At 43.7% G+C, this 21,446-nt stretch overlaps 1 protein-coding gene across 7 annotated transcripts in view; it reads left to right on the top strand.

Moving 5' to 3' along the window:
* Positions 1-13,578, top strand: part of Rtn1 (reticulon 1) — a 197,306-nt gene extending 183,728 nt beyond the window's left edge. For 4 of the 7 annotated variants that reach the window (NR_104446.1, NM_001286448.1, NM_153457.7 and 1 more), the window contains 6 exons: positions 1,788-1,995; positions 5,932-6,070; positions 7,839-7,908; positions 8,366-8,412; positions 8,498-8,556; positions 12,750-13,578. Coding sequence is in view for 6 of the 7 variants with exons in the window: in NM_001286448.1 (NP_001273377.1) it covers positions 1,788-1,995; positions 5,932-6,070; positions 7,839-7,908; positions 8,366-8,412; positions 8,498-8,556; positions 12,750-12,792 (566 nt within the window). In the remaining variant the exon portion in view is untranslated. The remainder of the gene's footprint in view (positions 1-1,787; positions 1,996-5,931; positions 6,071-7,838; positions 7,909-8,365; positions 8,413-8,497; positions 8,557-12,749) is intronic. The other 3 variants (XM_030246489.1, XM_006515323.2, XM_006515324.2) reach the window with 1 other exon arrangement.
* Positions 13,579-21,446: the final 7,868 nt, after the last annotated feature.

The following is a 21,446-nucleotide window of genomic DNA, read 5'->3' as shown; positions in this document are numbered from 1 at the left end:
AAAAAAAAAAAAAGGAAAGCAAATCTTTCCATGCAGTCTTTGGTTTTGGCATCCTGGCATTTTTTTTTAAAAAAATGAACACAATGGTGATATATAGATTTTTGAGGCGGAAAAAAAAACCAATGGTCCAAATAAATTAATTTCTAGTTGGTCCAAATAAATTAATTTCTAGTTATCAGTGTGACAAGTGACTGGGTAGAAAGAGGCTTTAGCACAGCAAGAACTTCTGGCATAGACTTGGGGCCCTGATCCTATTTTTAAAAGGGAAATAAAAAAAATGTTATCTCCTCCCCAGACATGCTTTTGAGCTTCTCCTCTCTCTGCTTCTTATATCAGAGAAGTGTCCTAAGAGGCAGGGACTCACACTTTGTCAAACCGATAGGTGTCTGCTGGCAACTTTGTGTTGGAGCCATTGAGGGACCACAGTGATGGTGCAAGCCAGTTGATAGGGAAGGATTTTCTCTCCAGTGTCGCTTTGCCGGGGGCCCTTGAGACCGGAGAAAGGAGCCTTTCGCCCTGCAGCCCCTGAGATGAGTTTTCTGGGAAGAGGCTTTAGCTCTTTGCTGTACAATGTTTCCATGTCACCTCATTAGGCCTTGATCGTCAGCAGGCATGGTGTGTTGTACAGGTTGATCATCTCCATCTCTAGATACTGATATGCTACAAATGACAAATTCCACACCATGAAACTCTGTAGCCTGCACAGAAATGCTTTGCTGTCTAGAATGACCTTCACACTGTGTGTATGTTAAATAAGAAACATAAATGGGCTTCGTGTTTAGACTCGATGGTTCCAGGGCGTTACTGTCCATGCCTGGTGTGGTGGGAAGATGGCAGGACACGGGTGGTGCTGGAGCAGAAGCTGAAAGCTCACATTTTTATCCACAAGTAGGAGGCAAAGGAGGAGACACTGGAAAAGGTGTGGGCTTTTGAAACCTCAAAACCAGGCCCCCAGTGACACATTTCCTCTAAGAAGGCCACACTTCCTAATGCTCCCCAAACAATTCTACCAACTGGGAACCAAGGATTCAAATATATGAACCTATGATGGCCTTTCTTATTCAAACCACCTCAGGGAGCATACGAAGGTTTAATCCCGGTGGGGCTGGCAGCACAGTCCTGTAATAATAAGCTAAAAATGTAAAGAGGGCTAAGAGATAGCTCAGTGATTAGGTTAAATGCCTCGCTCACACATGAGAGGTGCTGGGTGCAATCCTCAGCCTTGCAAAGGTCAACTTCAGGCCTTGTTACACAGCCATGGGTCTCAGCTTCTCTTGGATTTTGGAAGAAAACTAATTTTGTTGAGGTGTACGTGGTGTTGGCTGAGGTCACCCGGGCTTTCCTTCCAAAGGGACCAGTTCCTTTCCAAACTCGACTTCCTTGCTGCTTGTTCTCAGTGGCAGCTAATCTGTGTACCTGCCAACCCCTGTTGAGACCAAATATTGGCCACGGAGTATCCAGTTATGCTTGTAATCAGTGTGGTCAGAGGGAAGAACAGGCCCTCTCTGGACTCGCATATGCCCCGCCACTGTCCAGGTAACATATCCCACAGAGATGCACCATAGCGATGCGCTTGCACACTGGAGCCATGGCTGCGAATCTGGGAACTCAGCATCAGACACTCTTCCAAATCCAAATGGAGTATCCATCAGTCAGTGTGTCTGGTGTCGCCATCTCTCTCCTCACGGCCCGGGGTGGGAGACTGCAGCCCCAGCCTCAGCAGCGGAGCCCCCTCAGCTTGCCCGGGTCCTGTCGGAGTCACGTGCTGTCTGTGTTCCCTTCCACAGCTATTGACCTTCTGTACTGGCGGGACATCAAGCAGACTGGGATTGTGTTCGGGAGCTTCCTGCTGCTGCTCTTCTCCCTGACCCAGTTCAGCGTTGTGAGCGTCGTTGCCTACCTGGCCCTGGCCGCCCTCTCTGCCACCATCAGCTTCCGCATCTACAAGTCCGTTCTACAAGCTGTGCAGAAAACAGATGAGGGTCACCCTTTCAAGTGAGTGGCCCAAGCTGGCTAGCCCGCACCCCGCCTCTCTGCCCCACCCTCACCCCGCCCCATCTTATTGCTAGCTCTCTGGGAAACTGGGGCGGCGTGTTTCCCCCACAACTCCGCGAACCCCCTAGACTTTTCCAGAACCCCTGTTTTTGCTTCCTAAGATTGCTGGTAGGTTCTGTATCAAAGTCATTCTTATCAAAACCCTACTGGCTTTCAAAAATAAGCACAACCCGTTAGCTATGTGTAATGCTTTAAAAAAAAGATTTTTTAATATTTAATTATTTTACTTTGTTTGTGTGAAATGTTTTGCCTCATGTATGTGCATCACGTGTCTGTCTTTTGGACCCTCTGAAACTAGGGTTATAAGTGGTTGTAGCCGCCATGTAGGCACTGGGAATGGAGCCCAGGTCCTCTGAAAGAGCAACAAGTGCTCCCAACCTCTGAGCCACTATTCCCAATAGTGTTTTCTTTTCTTTTCTTTTCTTTTTCTTTTTCACTTAAAGAGAGAATGTCAACAACTACTTAATCCATCCACCTCCATAAGGAAGGCAGAGCAGGCACTGTGACCCCAGTTTACAGATGGGAACACTGAGGTTACAAGAAGTAAGGTCATGTGGCCAGTAAATACCGTAGTATGAGGACGGGGTGCCAGTTTTTTATTTTTTTGGTAAAGCCCCAGCCTACCCAGATGCAACCAACCAACTCCACTGTAGTAAACTCTTCCATCCAACTTCAGTGGTGAGCAGGGTTGCCTGCAGAAGTCAGTGAGAGTGAGTGTCCCACACACCTGACTGCCGGCCATAGGCTCCACTACACACGTGCTCTATCGAGTGTTTGAGGGACAGTGCTGAGACCTGGGTGAGCCATGTAGAGGATGCCGAAGCACGGCTCCGGGCCGTCTCTCGTGTTCACCAGCACCACTTCTGTATGAGCCCTTGCTCTGCCTCATCCGTCAGCTGAGTTAAAACCTCAGTTGCAACAGAGCCTCAGCAAAGAAAACGATGTCCATCTGGGGCAACTGGGCAGCCTGAAAGTAAAGGCTGCTTGTCAGACGTCCCTCCTCAGCATCTTGGTCCTGAGCTCAGCACCCAGCACAATGATGGGGCGCACATCCGTGGTGCATATCCGTGGCACACATCCGTGGCACTTCACCATGCACTGTTATGGTACGATCATGGGACCTCTTTCTAATGCCGAGTCACTGGGCCATCTGGGCTGTAGCTTGGTTTCACATGTCCCCACACCCACAGGTGAGAGCTCAGAGGTAGCTCACCTTTGTTTCTAGCAGCGCATACACAACCCAGATTTCAGTGGCAGTAGCATGGGGCCGATGTTGAGGTTGGAGTGGGAGCTGAGAAAACTCACTTTGGAGGCAAAAGCTTAAAAGTGAAAGTTTTCTTGTCTGAGTGCTCAGGGAGTCGGCCAGTTTGGGATCTGAACTGCATTCCTAAAGAGACATTGTACATCATTTTTAAAGGATGTGAACACAAATCAAGGGGTGAGCGGGGGTGAGCTGGAGAGAGCTGCAGTGTTATGCAATTGTATTTTGATATTATGGGTAAAGCAAGGGAGTACCCGTTGGAGACTGGGCCATGTCTAGGGCACCTGGCTTCAAGGTCTTTAATTCATTCTCCTGGACATTAGGCCAGGAGCTCAGAGTGATAAGGGGACAAAGGATCAGGTCAGCTGCATGTAGTTAATTAGGGCAGAGCAGTCAGTTGGGTATATATTTTTATAACTTGGTTTGGAAAACAGCAATTTCTATATTATTTTTACCTGTTAACAGACAATTAAGAAAACATTTGGAGAAGTGGGGTAGGTGTTCGCTCCTACATGGGAACATGAACGTGTTTGACCTTGCCAACAAGATGAAGAAGCTGTCCCTGAGATGTCTGCACTCAGACAGCTGTTTACAGCAGAAGCTGTTCAGCTGTAGGGAAGTCCCCAGGTCCCCTAGGACCTGGGACCTTGAATTTAGTTCCTTCCTATGATTAAATGGAGTCTGAAAATGAAATGGTAGTCCTTAGAATATGTTTCTTTCGTTTGTTCCCAACAGCCCAAGTCCTCATCTTCACCCCTCCCCTTGGCCCTGGCCTCCGTCTGTCCTTAGTCACTTTCTACTTCATTGTAGAACTGCCGTGTTCTCATCCCCCAAGGCTTAAACATGGGGGATTTAGGTCCCATTTGCCTTATTTCTTCCCATACCTATGTACAGGAACAATAGTCTAAAACTACACTCAGCCTGACTATTTTATTTTAAACTACACATTGTCCTTTAGCAGGCAAATGTAAAGTTTAAAATTCCTTCTGCCAAGTCAGGTGTATGAGTAAAGGCAATACCTGAATCTGTATTTTTTTTTAATCATATCTCACTATCTGGATAAGTCAGTATTTTTTGTATTTCTTCCAAGGGGAGAAAAACCTTAATATTTAAATATAAACTCCCAAAGTCGGTTTCGGTTGTGTCTTAGTCAGGGTTTCTATTCCTGCACAAACATCATGACCAAGAAGCAAGTTGGGGAGGAAAGGGTTTATTTAGCCTACACTTCCACATTGCTGTACATCACCAAAGGAAGTCAGGGCTGGCACTCAAGCAGGTCAGGAAACAGGAGCTGATGCAGGAGCCATGGAAGGATGTTACACTTACTGGCTTGCTTCCCTTGGCTTGCTCAGCTTACTTTCTTATAGAACCCAGGAATGGTCCCACCCACAATGAATGGACCCTCACACCTTGATCACTAATTGAGAAAATGCCTTACAGCTGGATCTCATGGAGGCATTTCCTCAAGGGAAGCTCCCTTGTGATAACTCCAGCTTGTGTCAAGTTGACACACAAAACCAGCCAGTACAGGTTGTTTTAACCAAGTACCATAAGCTCTTTGGATTAAATGATAAAAAACACACACATTTCTCCCATTTGTGCTAAATCTGTAACCAAAGTGCCTTGTGGTGGAATTATAAACTGCTATCTTTTTGTTGGGTCCTTACAAGGCATCAAGAGTTCTCTGGGGCTCCAATAAAGAGGATTAAACTGGTTCTGAAGGGGGCCAGTCTCATTCAAAAGGGTCCCGTCCTCTTATAATTGCCTTCCCAAGTACCTGGATGATCAGGTCAGCCACATTAAGAGTGAGGATTTCAACACATTGTCCAGGAGGAGTCCAGCCTTTAGTCCATAACTCCCCATACAGCTCAGGACAAAGGCTGCTTAACTGTCCAAGTCTGTTTATCCCATGCCTTAGAGAAATCTAGGCTAGGCAGGCAGCCGTCTTCAGGTAGGAGAAGGGGGGAGAAAGAAGGGAAGACAGAGCTCAGTGGAGGGGTGTGGCCATGCATGGAAAGCTTATGTATATTGTGGCAATATGTTCTGTATTTTATTTAGTATTGAGTTAAGTCTCACCACTTGAATAAATGAAAACAAAACCCTCATTGTTAAAACCACCACTCACTAAGACCAATGAGTGTTTAATGAGGTCCAGGCCACTGGAGTTACCATTGTTCTCTGGAGAAATCTGGAAGTCAATTTCAGAACTAAAACAGAAATTCTTAGAGTTTGTCAAGGAACAGTTTGGCAGCGGGGCTTTTCAGATCGCTGTAGTATCTGAAGAAGACACTCATTCCTTTATAAGTTGTGTGTGGTGCAACCAGTAAAGGAGCTGACTCTTCACCAGTCTTTCTCAGTCCTTCCTTGTTTCTCTGAATTCCAACCCACCCTTTAATACTGTGTTTTATAGAGTCACAGAGCCCCCAGAGTCAGAACTTCTGCCCTCCAGGTGTACAGAAGGCGGGTGTGCGTGGTGTCCCGCAGCCAGCAACCATAATCCTTGAAGGTGACCCAGCCACAGTAGTCCCAGTGTGACGAGCACGCACTTGGCCCTGGGGTGGAGCAGCCCGTGTTCAACCCTCTAATGGCGTTCTCTTGGGATGGTTTGTTGACAGGGCCTACCTGGAGCTGGAGATCACCCTGTCCCAGGAGCAGATCCAGAAGTACACAGACTGCCTGCAGCTGTATGTGAACAGCACTCTGAAGGAGCTACGGAGGCTTTTCCTGGTCCAGGACCTGGTGGATTCCTTAAAAGTATGATTGCTTCGTCTTCTTGCCTTACAATCATGGTCTCCCTCAAGGAAGACCAGAATAAGCAGCTACAATTCAGAGACTACACAGCAAGTGCTAATTAGTCTAGAATCTGAGCGTCTCCAGCTGTGTGGAGTCCTGCAACTCATCCAGGCTAGTCTCTCCGTTTCACAGAGGACAGAACTGTGGCTCAGAGAAGAGGCGTTTAGACGTTTATCAGGGTCACCCAGGTGTGTTTGGAAGAACCAGGATCAAACCTAGGTTGGATCATTCTGAACAGTCTACATGGAAAGATGTAGATTCTTAAAGCAAGAGCTCAGCCCTTCTCCTAATCAATCACTTTTAGGGATTCAAGGAACATGTGTACTCTGGAGAAGTCTAACAGTAAACCCTCCAGAATTACGCAGGTTAAGCATCTAAGTGAAAGACCTGTGCCCAGCACAGAGCATCACACACAGACACACACACACATACACAAACAGACACACAGAGACACACAGAGACACACAGAGACACACATGCACACAGACACATACAGACAGATACATGGACACACACACACACACACACACATACACATGCAGGCTTTATTTCAGACGGTCTCACTCAATCTAGTGCAGTGGTTCTCAACCTCCCTCCTTCTGTGCCCCTTTAATAAAGTTCCTCATGTTGTGATGACCCCCAACCATAAAATTATTTTTGTCATTATTTCATGACTGTAATTTTGCTCCTGTTATGAATCACAATGTAAACATCTGTTTTTTCCTATGGTCTTGGGGGTTTGAGACCCACAGGTTGAGAAATGCTGACCTAGAGGGTTTCTTTGAATGGGCTGCTTGGACCTCCCTGTGACTTCCTGGTAAAAATCCAAGTCATTGAAACAGGACTCAGCAGGCCCATGAGCAAACTGGGGGGCAGGAGGGGAAATGGTTGTGAGTGGTCTGTCCTTAAGGAGTGCTTCATGCAGGACGGGGCTCAGGGCAGGGGAACTGACTAATAATTGTTTAAGAGAAAGGAGGGAGGGATATGGGCCTGACCTTCAAGCTGCATCTGTGGAACAGGAGATGTCGACAAATACTTAGAAACATGTCAGGAGATCACAATTTCTGACTGTGCTTGTATTTGTAATGTAATAATTGTGGGCCAGAACAGAGGTCAGCAAACCTATTCTATAAAGGTCAACTAGTATCTGCAGCTTCAGGCCGCATTATCTTACCCTGCACATCTGCGGCTTTGGACTATATTATCCTACCTGTACAACCTGGGCACTACAGCACAGAAGCAACAAAAGACAGTCCATAAATGAAGGGCTATGACTATATCCATAAAATTTTATTGATGAACACTAGAAATTAAAGTTAATGTAAACTTACAGATCGTTGAATACATTATTATTTAATCTGACCATTTAATGTAAAACAAAACAAAACAAACAACAACAACAACAACAAAAAAAACTTCATAAACCCTGGCCCTTATAAAAACAGCCAAGAGCTACAGCTTGCCAAATACCCAGCTTAGCCTGTGATTTCATGAGGTCCCTGAACAACAGCATGATCCAAGGTCTCCAAGGGACCAGGATGGTGAGCTTTAGACTCTTACTTCCTGTCAAAACCATTTCCCAGGAATCCATTTCCTGTTGTGGCTCATTCTAGCCTTTAGGGGGAAAAATTGAAATGTTAACTAGAGCAACTCAGTTCCTAACCCAGGAAAGACATGGAGCCCATCTGGGAGGGACCGTGGTGGGCTCTCTGACAACCTTTCTCTTCAGTTTGCAGTCCTCATGTGGCTCCTGACCTACGTTGGCGCGCTCTTCAATGGCCTGACCCTGCTGCTTATGGGTAAGGGCTTCCTGTGTTCTGTGGACTGCTGGGATGTGGTACTTCCACTCTGTCAACTGCCAGCTTCTTGGTAGATTGCTAGGAATAAGCATCAGATTTCCCCCCAAATGGAGAGTATCTCACAGTCCAATTCACAATGGACTTTTCAATGTTTTTTCCTCCAACCACATCGCTAAATTTGCTTTTGGCATATGTACATCTACAGTGGCAGCTATGGGTGGATGGACTGCCATCTTGAAAGGGCACAGTGCATCCTCATTATCTACAGATATATCAATATCATATTTGGTTTGTTATGCCTTGTCATCTTTGATCTACAATGCTATTTTTTCCCAAATAATGCTACAATCTCCTTACTATGCAAAATGTATCTGTAAACTTGTTCCTGCTGATCTTTCTCAGAGTTCTAACGGTATATTTGTTTTGTGTGTGTGTGTGTTTGTTACTGTTTCTGCAGCTGTGGTTTCGATGTTTACTCTACCTGTTGTGTACGTTAAGCACCAGGTAAGTTGGACATGGGGTCAGACATTCTTGTGAAATTTTGCCCTCATTGTCTTTTGGTATACTCATGATTTCTTCCTCTTTGTAGGCACAAGTTGACCAATATCTGGGACTTGTGAGGACTCACATAAACACCGTCGTGGCAAAGTAAGTTACATAGTGCAGCTCTTGAAAAGAAATCACGGTCTGAGGCAAGCACAGGAGTGGATTAGTTAGGTGTAATGAAAAGGCAGAGAAAGAATGGGTTGAGTTAGATTTTACTCCTCTGAGTCGTACATTCACTCTCATCTCAATTAAAACTTTTCAAAAAATAAGTATAACTTTCAAACCCTCAATTAAATAAAACTGTCAGTAGCTTATTTCAGACATCATAATGAATCTATTATAACAAGTTTAGAAATACTAAACTCTCCCCAAGGGCTGGCCCATGTTCAAGAATGAAGTGGAGGGGAGAAGAAAAGAACCCTAATTCAGAAAATCTTAAATGAACATTGAAATGAAAATGCTTAATAAACACCTGCAGTCTTTTGAACAGCGAGCACTACCAATTTTAAACCAGTAAAGTTACTTTAAAGCTTTAGGATACATGAATAATCTGTTACCTAAGTATTTTTGCTATACTCTTTTTCCTGCATGAGTTTGTATTTGTTTTGTGCCACTGCTGTTTTTAACCCTTCTGCCTCTAACGGTCCCTGCTTTACAGAGCTGCCTGTAAGATACTTAGAGATGCAAGTGTTAGGTTTCCATGCCCACAGCTAACATGGTCACTTAGCCCAGTGATTTCCACAGCTCTCTCCTTCATGTTTTAAGGCTTGTTGCTGCCTGCCATGACAGATGTGTTTCATTGTTAAGATCGTTTAACCTAAATGTTGGGTTGTCCTTCAGACAGACTCACTTCTCGAAAGGATCAGACTCCATCAACATTAACTCCATTTAGTAATCAGATAATTATGTAGCAGAGCCCAGGTGGCGGTCAGAATTAGGCGCCTCAGTCAACGACGTATGATAACAAAACTGTAGGAAGAGCCGTTATTTCTGCGTCCTTCTGCCCTGATAGCCCAGGCCTGCAGCTGCCATCCTCTCTCCATGCACAGAACATTTTGACTTTCCCTGAGCCCCGACCCAACACACACACACACACACACACACACACACACACAGAGAGAGAGAGAGAGAGAGAGAGAGAGGGAGAGAGAGAGAGAGAGAGAACTCTGTGGGGTTCCATTCTCAGTTTGGAGATGTGGCAATTCTCAGCTCATTTTATAATGCCCCAAAACATCCTCTCAGACCCCTGTGTCTCCAACGTAATGAAGATAAGTAGATGAAGAATGAAACAGTCGTTGTTCAATGTACAGAAATGGCAGAATGGCATAGAACAGAAAGTGCTGGTACTAAAGTCAAGAGTCAATTCAAAGGCAAAAGACTGGAGAGATCCAAAACAAGCTTATAGCATTAGAATTTCTAGAGTTGATGACCTATAATTTACATTTCAATGAAGCCCCCAGGTAACTCTTGGGAAACTAGAACTATGTTTAAAAATTATAGCTCCAGAAAACCTGAATGGGAATTTGGCAGCTGGAACTAGAAGTTTTGGGCTGAAATTATACAATATTCAGTTAGATAATCTTGAAGAAATCTTATGAGTGAGGGTGGGGGTAGGGTGAGGGCTGGACACTTAGTTCTAGAGACTATTACCTGTGTTGCTATGGTGAAGGGAGAAGGCATGAAGAAGATGGTTGAGTCCAACGCAACAGGAGTCCTCAGCCTGTTGGTATAAATTATAAAGGAATATCCATGAGGTGATGTGGATGCTACAAGAGAGCTGTATGTAATTCTAGAGTTGGAGCACTGAGGAAGCAGCAGCTCTGAGAGTGGATCCTGGAAAGCCCGTAGGTAGGGCGCCATTTGGCACAGGCCCTGAAGCAGGGATAAGCATTCATGTAGAGGGTAATAGGGAGAAAGACACTGCAAGAGGAGAAAATGACCTAAGCACATAGAAAGGCACAAAAATTATCCTGTTCAGGAAGTGCGCTAGCCACTGTCCTGCAGCCCAAATGGGAGGCAAGAATACAGATGGCAAGGCTGATGCCAGGAGACGAGCACTCACGGGATGGCCCCTGGTGTTTCCAACCAGGGAGCTGATGTCATTGTGATTGCACTGTGTGGAAATGGTTTAGTGACAGTCTCCTGAGAGATTTGGAGGGGAGAGTCTAAAAGCGTGCCTGTCAACTCAGAGGCTATCACAATGCAAAATAAATATACATATGCATCCATATATAGTCTAATTGTTAGATTATAGTTGAGAATCAAAGCTTTGAAAACAACATGTCACTCATGAGAACAGGGCTCCTATAATAGAAATTAAATCAGGTTGGCTGCATTTCCTGGTAGCCAAAGCAAAAAGAGAAACTGGGTAAGTTATAAAAAACCAGAGTTCATCAGTAGCCTGTGTTGCCCAGCACTAGAGTCTAAGAAAAATTTCTTAGGATCTTCCACCAACCTCAAATGTTGCCTCCAGATCAAGGGTTCCACACTTGTGTCTTCCCCCCTGCCCTCCTGTGCCAAGACTCATCTTTACTTCCCGATTATCAGATGGCTCTCCCTTGCATGCCCCATAGACATTTCAGACCCACATGGCCAAGTATCGTGCTGTTAGATCTCAGAGTCTGGTTGCCATCTGTCCTCGACATCTTGATAAATGCCTATTTATCATGCTACCCATTACTCTGGCTGCAAGGCAAGGGGTCTACCTCCAGCCCCTTCTCCAACTGAGATCTCAAGACCATTCACCTGGCTGTTTCGTGTCTACCACGTGGTCCTGCCCGTCACCATCTGACACCTTACTTCTGTAGCTTGTTCTCCGGCCAGGATCGCTTCTGCTCCCATCTCCCTCTTTGTTTTCCACACTGGGATCATCGTGATTCTTTAAAGAAAACGAATCAGGCTGCATCATCCCGTTCCCTGCTTTATCAATGGCTTCCTGTCACCCAGAATAGAATTTAAACCCTTTGCCATACTCCCTAAGTTCTAACACCGTTGGGCAGGAAGCTGGAGGCAGGAGCTTTTCAGACCTGCCCCTTCAACGTCTAAGCTCCTTCCAGGCCTCTGTACTCTGCCTTCTCCGCCTGAAGCCTCCAGATCTCTGTCGGCTGGCTCCTGCCTGTGTTTTAGGCATCTGTTTCTTAGCTCATTATTTCTAAAGTGGGCTCCACCCACTTCCCCACCACTCCCCCTCCCTTCCTATCCCGTTGCCTTGTATTGTTTTATAGCATTTGTCACCATCTGAACATCCTGTCCCCTTGTTTACTTCACTCTCTCCCATCCCTATGAGGAGGAAAACTCTGCAGAAGTCCCTGGTCTCTCTAAATTCTAGAACGTTGAAGGTTGCCTAGTGCATAGGGAGGTGACAATCCTAGTCTGCAAGCTGAACTATTAAGGCTCCAGATCAATAAACAAAAGCTCCTAGAATCCTAAAATGATAGCAGATACCCCAGGACAATGGCTGCAGTACAGAATGTTAGGAGCCTTGACAATATCTGGTCCCCCACATGTTCAAGATGATTTTCTAGAGAGGGATCTCAGTCAGGACATCTTTGGCTGCCCAGGAGTAAGAACCATGTTAAAATAAACCAGGCACTGTGGTGAGCACTTAGAATCCTGGTGCCAGCGTGGCAAAGCCAGGCCCATTCTTGGGATTCAACAGCCAACCCAGCCAACCCAGCACACCTCAGGCCAGCGACAGATCTGGTCTCAAAAGACAAGGTGGAAAGCAACTCAAGAACGTCACCAGAAATTGGCCTCTTGTCTCAGCACACACGCACACATCCCCACTCACATATATACCTGTGCACACAGACACAGACGCACACTCGCACAAGACCTTCTAAGCTGTGAGAGAGGTTCATTCGATGAATGAATAGCAGTATCTGGAACTAGGACCCAGGCTTAGTACCACTGCTGGATATTTTGTGATAGGAGGGGTATTAGGTGAAGAAATTCCTCTGCCAGGACACACCTCAGTTTAATTTTGACTCCTGGTATAGCCATTGCACCCTCTTTCAGAAGTGCCCAGGACTAAGTAGCCAGTGGTGACTATCACAATCTCTGTAGCTGTGAAAGAAGCCACTTTGGCCATCCCATCTACCAAAAAGCTGAGCTAGAGAATGCAGCTCTCTTGTCTGGGCCCCATTCAACGTTCTGTTCCTTCTCATTGCTTTATAAGTGTTTCTAGGATACTCCTGCTGTTTAACTACTCAAGTCAGTAAAGCCACATTATGACCACGCAAAGTGGTTTCATGGGTACCATTTGCAATGTAACCCTTTGACTTTTACCTTTGTAGGATCCAGGCTAAAATCCCCGGCGCCAAGAGGCACGCTGAGTAGATGGTCACCCCAGGAGAAGCCGGACATGAGTGGGGGTGTCTGGAGTGGTAACAGCTCTCTCCTTCCTCGTTACTGCAAATTGATTGTTTCCCTTTCCTGGTACCATAATCTTAGAGGCAAACTTTGAGACAGGTGTTTTGAGGCTCTTCCTGTACTCTTAGGATATATGAGCCGCCCCCTCCCCACCCCCGTGTCAAGCACTAAAGTATAGAGTGTGTTAGATGTGGTTTTTGATTTCGTGTTGCTAAAAAAAAAAAAAGAAAAGAAAAGAAAAAAAGTGCATGATGGTGAGAGCCCACGTTCTCCCTCCTCCCTCGATGTCCTCCCCTCTGCAACGCTTCTGTAGCTTCTACTGTCCCTGTGGCTAGGCCTTTCTTGCCAAGTGCGCTGACACATAGTGGATCGCTTATCATGTCCTTGGGTTGCTGGATGGATTCATCTCTAATAACACTATATAGAATTGTAGGCCAATGTTTTAGCATTTCCCCACACACAGAGAACATAAAAATTAATATAAAACAGTTGACCGTACATATGGTGATCCATTTTGTATAACTTAGAATGATCGAATTAAAGAATAAATCCAAAATGAACGCACAGTACTTTTCTCCTATGGGATGCCTGGGCTGATTTACATGTATGGTAACTAAAGGTGCCAGCATGTTGACTTTATTACAATTTGTATTACTTCCTCTGTAGTTCCTAATGGACTCAATCACAGACTCTGGATATTTGCACTTATGTACTTGATACTGAATGCATCAATAAATGTGACTAAATGTAGACATTTCTCTCTGTCTTTAATGATCTTACTGGAAAATGAAAAAAACAGAAAAGTCTTAAAGAGGAAGTCACTTGAGGAGGAGCCACAAGGACTGAGGTCAAGTGTTCAACGTGCTCCCATCTCCAGAACCGCAGGGTCCAGCCCCAGCCTGGGTTACAGCTTCATTGTGTTAATACTAGAAATCACCACAGAAAGGCTATTTCATATTGTACTCTGATGGATCAGCGTGGATATTTTGCAGTTTCTAAAAGTGGTATGAGTCCTTATGTAAACATTTATCATCTTATAAAATACTGGCATAAAACCATTGCAGGCATCACGAACTCTTCCCGTTGACAAGTACCCTTTGAGATCCTGCTGTGTACAGAACAGAATAAATAGGGCACTGGGTCAAAGTCCACAGAGTTCCTGTACCCACCATGCTAAATTTCCCTGTGATAGACCTCTTGTAAAAAAATTATTTGCACTTTTGAGGGAGTGGGGGTAGGGTTCCATGTAGTCCAGGCTATCATCACTCTATTATGTAGCCTCAGATAACCTTGAATTCCTGATCCTTTGGCGTCTACTGTCCAATTGCTCACATTCCACATGAGTGGCCCTGTGGCTGGTTTATGTGGTACTGGGAAGCAGAACCCATGCGTGCTAGGCAAACCCTCTCCTGGGCTTCATCTTCAGTCCTCCCTTTATCCCGTTCTACTTCCTGGGTAGACTCTGAAGTCAGAGAGGAAGAGATAGGAAAGAAGTAGTTGAAATGGCTGTCAATGGGAGGAAAAAAAATCTTCCCTCAGGCATTACAGTTAGGTCTAATTACTTATTTATTTGGCAAAGTGGCATGAAAACAGCAAGGACATCTTGACATTGTGGGAACAGCCATGAAGCTGGCCTCTCGGTTGGGGGTAGAAGGACAGTGCTTATGTGCAAGTACTAACTACCCAAAGGATACTGTGAAACCAGAGCTGCCGTTCAAGCTCCAGCCCAGAGAAAGATACTCAGGGAAGCTGAACTGTGTGGCTGAGTTCTGAGCTTCAGCAGGATTAAGGAAGAACCAAGACAAGGAAGAATATGGCATATGTAGAAAATGGTCAACAGTAAGCCAAGCTGGGTGGGTGGGGCTTGTAGGAATGGCAATGCCAAGTCAATTCTTTCACTGAAAGTGATGGAGGATTTGGGGCTTTAGGCTTTAATTCTGGGTCACATAAACACAATGGGGTTGCTGGGCACTGGAGATTGATATAGGGGATCACTGTCACAGGAGTCTAACACAAACAGGTATCAGTGGAGCCATGGTGACAAAGGAAAGAAGGCATCCAGCATTCAGCTTTCTCCTGACTAACATGTCAATCACCCACATGGGTAGGGGAGTACCTAAGAGATAATGCGGAGGATGATTGGACGGAAGATGGTGATTGATTTGATGTAGAGCTTCAAGACCAAAGTTTGCCTTGAGAATGGCTGCCTGCTTGTATTTCACAACCTAGGCAATTTGCTGTCCTCTCTCTAACCCCAGAGCTTTATAAAGCCAGTTGAGTAAGAGAATGCACCGTTTTCCACCTGAAGAGCCCAGAAGAACTGGATTGGGAAAGGAAGATAATAAGCCTAAATTGGTGCCTGATTCTTGGTTTGTTTGTTTGTTTGTTTGTTTGTTTGTTTGTTTTTTAATGTTTAACGATACAGAATAAGAGTTAATGGGCTAAGCTCGTAGAGCCCGGTCACACATCATATGTTTACCTGTTGAGGGCCTGGCCTCAATATCCAACACCCAAAGGAAAAAATAGAATATACTCTAAATAAAAGGTTGTATTGTTTCCGTAGGTTACCAATGTCAAGCCTTTGAGAACACAGTTTCAAAGTCTTAGGTTGTAGATTCTAGGTGGTTTTATTGTACAGAACTGACCATCAATATCACTGGTCACGGGATTTCATTTTTCCAGTTGGTCTAGAATTCCTTTCCCACCTCACTGAGAGGATCTAATTAAGCGGTGCATTTGGTAGCTGTGGTGAAGATGCCTGAGAGGAAAGAATCAGGCTCACAGAAATGATTGACATGAATGTAAGATTTGATAGGACTTTGGGCGTGTCACATGTTGTCATATATTGGGAGTACTGGCTAATGTGATAACGGACAGAGTGGAAATAGAGTGGAGACCCAGTGGGCAGCAAGGAGAGCGGCTAGGAGCCCAGAGCAAATGAGACCATTCCGACTGTGAATCATAAAACCTTGGCCACCTCTGAAGGAGGTAAGTGGGCAGAAGTAGACACATGACAAGGTACTGTATGCATCATGGAGCATTCCAGCAATAAAGGTGGTGGGACATGACACATCTTTTGCTCTTTCTCTGCTCACATTTAAATGAGGGGGTATTTTATACTATTCAACTACACCTCCATCCCAATTAAGTTATAATTCAGCTGAGAAATGTACCATTTGAATAAGGATCACTTAGGTATTTTTTTTTCCATTTTTTATTAGGTATTTAGCTCATTTACATTTCCAATGCTATACCAAAAGTCCCCCTTACCCACCCACCCCCACTCCCCTACCCACCCACTCCCCCCCTTTGGCCCTGGCGTTCCCCTGTACCGGGGCACACAAAGTCTGCGTGTCCAATGGGCCTCTTTCCAGTGATGGCCGACTAGGCCATCTTTTGATACATATGCAGCTAGAGTCAAGAGCTCAGGGGTACTGGTTAGTTCATAATGTTGTTCCACCTATAGGGTTGAAGATCCCTTTAGCTCCTTGGGTACTTTCTCTAGCTCCTCCATTGGGAGCCCTGTGATCCATCCATTAGCTGACTGTGAGCATCCACTTCTGTGTTTGCTAGGCCCCGGCATAGTCTCACAAGAGACAGCTACATCTGGGTCCTTTCGATAAAATCTTGCTAGTATATGCAATGGTGTCAGCGTTTGGATGCTGATTATGGGGTGGATCCCTGGATATGGCAGTCTCTACATGGTCCATCCTTTCATCTCAGCTCCAAACTTTGTTTCTGTAACTCCTTCCATGGGTGTTTTGTTCCCACTTCTAAGGAGGGGCATAGTGTCCACACTTCAGTCTTCATTTTTCTTGAGTTTCATGTGTTTAGGAAATTGTATCTTATATCGTGGGTATCCTAGGTTTTGGGCTAGTATCCACTTATCAGTGAGTACATATTGTGTGAGTTCCTTTGTGATTGTGTTACCTCACTCAGGATGATGCTCTCCAGGTCCATCCATTTGGCTAGGAATTTCATAAATTCATTCTTTTTAATAGCTGAGTAGTACTCCATTGTGTAGATGTACCACATTTTCTGTATCCATTCCTCTGTTGAGGGGCATCTGGGTTCTTTCCAGTTTCTGGCTATTATAAATAAGGCTGCTATGAACATAGTGGAGCATGTGTCCTTCTTACCAGTTGGGGCTTCTTCTGGATATATGCCCAGGAGAGGTATTGCTGGATCCTCCGGTAGTACTATGTCCAATTTTCTGAGGAACCGCCAGACTGATTTCCAGAGTGGTTGTACAAGCCTGCAATCCCACCAATAATGGAGGAGTGTTCCTCTTTCTCCACATCCTCGCCAGCATCTGCTGTCACCTGAATTTTTGATCTTAGCCATTCTCACTGGTGTGAGGTGGAATCTCAGGGTTGTTTTGATTTGCATTTCCCTGATGATTAAGGATGTTGAACATTTTTTCAGGTGCTTCTCTGCCATTCGGTATTCCTCAGGTGAGAATTCTTTGTTCAGTTCTGAGCCCCATTTTTTAAGGGGGTTATTTGATTTTCTGAGGTCCACCTTCTTGAGTTCTTTATATATGTTGGATATTAGTCCCCTATCTGATTTAGGATAGGTAAAGATCCTTTCCCAGTCTGTTGGTGGTCTTTTTGTCTTATAGACAGTGTCTTTTGCCTTGCAGAAACTTTGGAGTTTCATTAGGTCCCATTTGTCAATTCTCGATCTTACAGCACAAGCCATTGCTGTTCTGTTCAGGAATTTTTCCCCTGTGCCCATATCTTCAAGGCTTTTCCCCACTTTCTCCTCTATAAGTTTCAGTGTCTCTGGTTTTATGTGAAGTTCCTTGATCTACTTAGATTTGACCTTAGTACAAGGAGATAAGTATGGATCGATTCGCATTCTTCTACATGATAACAACCAGTTGTGCCAGCACCAATTGTTGAAAATGCTGTCTTTCTTCCACTGGATGGTTTTGGCTCCCTTGTCGAAGATCAAGTGACCATAGTTGTGTGGGTTCATTTCTGGGTCTTCAATTCTATTCCATTGGTCCACTTGTCTGTCTCTATACCAGTACCATGCAGTTTTTATCACAATTGCTCTGTAGTAAAGCTTTAGGTCAGGCATGGTGATTCCACCAGAGGTTCTTTTATCCTTGAGAAGAGTTTTTGCTATCCTCGGTTTTTTGTTATTCCAGATGAATTTGCAAATTGCTCCTTCTAATTCGTTGAAGAATTGAGTTGGAATTTTAATGGGGATTGCATTGAATCTGTAGATTGCTTTTGGCAAGATAGCCATTTTTACAATGTTGGTCCTGCCAATCCATGAGCATGGGAGATCTTTCCATCTTCTGAGATCTTCTTTAATTTCTTTCTTCAGGGACTTGAAGTTTTTATCATACAGATCTTTCACTTCCTTCGTTAGAGTCACGCCGAGATATTTTATATTATTTGTGGCTATTGAGAAGGGTGTTGTTTCCCTAATTTCTTTCTCAGCCTGTTTATTCTTTGTGTAGAGAAAGGCCATTGACTTGTTTGAGTTAATTTTATATCCAGCTACTTCACCGAAGCTGTTTATCAGGTTTAGGAGTTCTCTGTTGGAATTTTTAGGGTCACTTATATATACTATCATATCATCTGCAAAAAGTGATATTTTGACTTCCTCTTTTCCAATTTGTATCCCCTTGATCTCCTTTTGTTGTCGAATTGCTCTGGCTAATACTTCAAGTACTATGTTGAAAAGGTAGGGAGAAAGTGGGCAGCCTTGTCTAGTCCCTGATTTTAGTGGGATTGCTTCCAGCTTCTCTCCATTTACTTTGATGTTGGCTACTGGTTTGCTGTAGATTGCTTTTATCATGTTTAGGTATGGGCCTTGAATTCCTGATCTTTCCAGAACTTTTATCATGAATGGGTGTTGGATCTTGTCAAATGCTTTTTCTGCATCTAACGAGATGATCATGTGGTTTTTGTCTTTGAGTTTGTTTATATAATGGATTACATTGATGGATTTTCGTATATTAAACCATCCCTGCATCCCTGGAATAAAACCTACTTGGTCAGGATGGATGATTGCTTTAATGTGTTCTTGGATTCGGTTAGCGAGAATTTTATTAAGGATTTTTGCATCGATGTTCATAAGAGAAATTGGTCTGAAGTTCTCTATCTTTGTTGGATCTTTCTGTGGTTTAGGTATCAGAGTAATAGTGGCTTCATAAAATGAGTTGGGTAGAATACCTTCTACTTCTATCTTGTGAAAAAGTTTGTGCAGAACTGGAGTTAGATCTTCTTTGAAGGTCTGATAGAACTCTGCACTAAACCCGTCTGGTCCTGGGCTTTTTTTGGCTGGGAGACTATTAATAACTGCTTCTATTTCTTTAGGGGATATGGGACTGTTTAGAAGGTCAACTTGATCCTGATTCAACTTTGGTACCTGGTATCTGTCCAGAAATTTGTCCATTTCGTCCAGGTTTTCCAGTTTTGTTGAGTATAGCCTTTTGTAGAAGGATCTGATGGTGTTTTGGATTTCTTCAGGATCTGTTGTTATGTCTCCCTTTTCATTTCTGATTTTGTTAATTAGGATTTTGTCCCTGTGCCCTTTAGTGAGTCTAGCTAAGGGTTTATCTATCTTGTTGATTTTCTCAAAGAACCAACTCCTCGTTTGGTTAATTCTTTGAATAGTTCTTCTTGTTTCCACTTGGTTGATTTCACCCCTGAGTTTGATTATTTCCTGCCGTCTACTCCTCTTGGGTGAATTTGCTTCCTTTTTTTCTAGAGCTTTTAGATGTGTTGTCAAGCTGCTAGTATGTGCTCTCTCCCGTTTTTTCTTGAAGGCACTCATAGCTATGAGTTTCCCTCTTAGAAATGCTTTCATTGTGTCCCATAGGTTTGGGTACGTTGTGGCTTCATTTTCATTAAACTCTAAAAAGTCTTTAATTTCTTTCTTTATTCCTTCCTTGACCAAGGTATCATTGAGAAGAGTGTTGTTCAGTTTCCATGTGAATGTTGGCTTTCTGTTATTTATTTTGTTATTGAAGATCAGCCTTAGTGCATGGTGATCTGATAGGATACATGGGACAATTTCAATATTTTTGAATCTGTTGAGGCCTGATTTGTGACCTATTATGTGGTCAATTTTGGAGAAGGTACCATGAGGTGCTGAGAAGAAGGTATATCCTTTTGTTTTAGGGTAAAATGTTCTGTAGATATCTGTCAGATCCATTTGTTTCATCACTTCTGTTAGTTTCAGTGTGTCCCTGTTTAGTTTCTGTTTCCATGATCTGTCCATTGGTGAAAGTGGTGTGTTGAAGTCTCCCACTATTATTGTGTGAGGTGCAATGTGTGCTTTGAGCTTTACTAAAGTTTCTTTAGTGAATGTGGCTGCTCTTGTATTTGGAGCATAGATATTCAGAATTGAGAGTTCCTCTTGGAGGATTTTACCTTTGATGAGAATGAAGTGTCCCTCCTTGTCTTTTTTGATGACTTTGGGTTGGAAGTCAATCTTATCAGATATTAGGATGGCTACTCCTGCTTGTTTCTTCATACCATTTGCTTGGAAAATTGTTTTCCAGCCTTTCATTCTGAGGTAGTGTCTATCTTTTTCTCTGAGATGAGTTTCCTGTAAGCAGCAAAATGTTGGGTCTTGTTTGTGTAGCCAGTTTGTTAGTCTATGTCTTTTTATTGGCGAGTTGAGACCATTGATGTTAAGAGATATTAAGGAAAAGTAATTGTTGCTTCCTGTTATTTTAGTTGTTAAAGGTGGCATTCTGTTCTTGTGGCTGTCTTCTTTTAGGTTTGTTGAGGGATTACCTTCTTGTTTTTTCTAGGGCGTTGTTCCCGTTCTTGTATTGGTTTTTTTCTGTTATTATCCTTTGAAGGGCTGGATTCGTGGAGAGATAATGCGTGAATTTGGTTTTGTCGTGGAATACTTTGGTTTCTCCCTCTATGATAATTGAGAGTTTGGCTGGGTATAGTAGCCTGGGCTGCAGTTTGTGTTCTCTTAGTGTCTGTATAACATCTGTCCAGGCTCTTCTGGCTTTCATAGTCTCTGGTGAAAAATCTGGTGTAATTCTGATAGGCTTGCCTTTATATGTTACTTGACCTTTTTCCCTTACTGCTTTTAGTATTCTATCTTTATTTAGTGCATTTGATGTTCTGATTATTATGTGTCGGGAGGAATTTCTTTTCTGGTCCAGTCTATTTGGAGTTCTGTAGGCTTCTTGTATGTTCATATGCATCTCATTCTTTAGATTTGGGAAGTTTTCTTCAATAATTTTGTTGAAGATGTTTGCTGGACCTTTGAGTTGAAAATCTTCATTCTCATCCACTCCTATTATCCGTACGTTTGGTCTTCTTATTGTGTCCTGGATTTCCTGGATATTTTGAGTTAGGATCTTTTTGCATTTTCCATTTTCTTTGATTGTTGTGCCGATGTTCTCTATGGAATCTTCTGCACCTGAGATTCTCTCTTCCATCTCTTGTATTCTGTTGCTGATGCTCAAATCTATGGTTCCAGATTTCTTTCCTAGGGTTTCTATCTCTAGTGTTGCCTCACTTTGAGTTTTCTTTATTGTGTCTACTTCCCTTTTTAGGTCTAGTATGGTTTTGTTCATTTCCATCACCTGTTTGTATGTTTTTTCCTCTTTTTCTGTAAGGACTTCTACCTGT

Source organism: Mus musculus, chromosome 12, assembly GCF_000001635.26.
Source record: "Mus musculus strain C57BL/6J chromosome 12, GRCm38.p6 C57BL/6J".
Lineage (NCBI taxonomy): Eukaryota > Metazoa > Chordata > Mammalia > Rodentia > Muridae > Mus > Mus musculus.
Note: the sequence above shows the minus strand (reverse complement) of the source record. Positions and strands in the feature narration are given on the sequence as shown.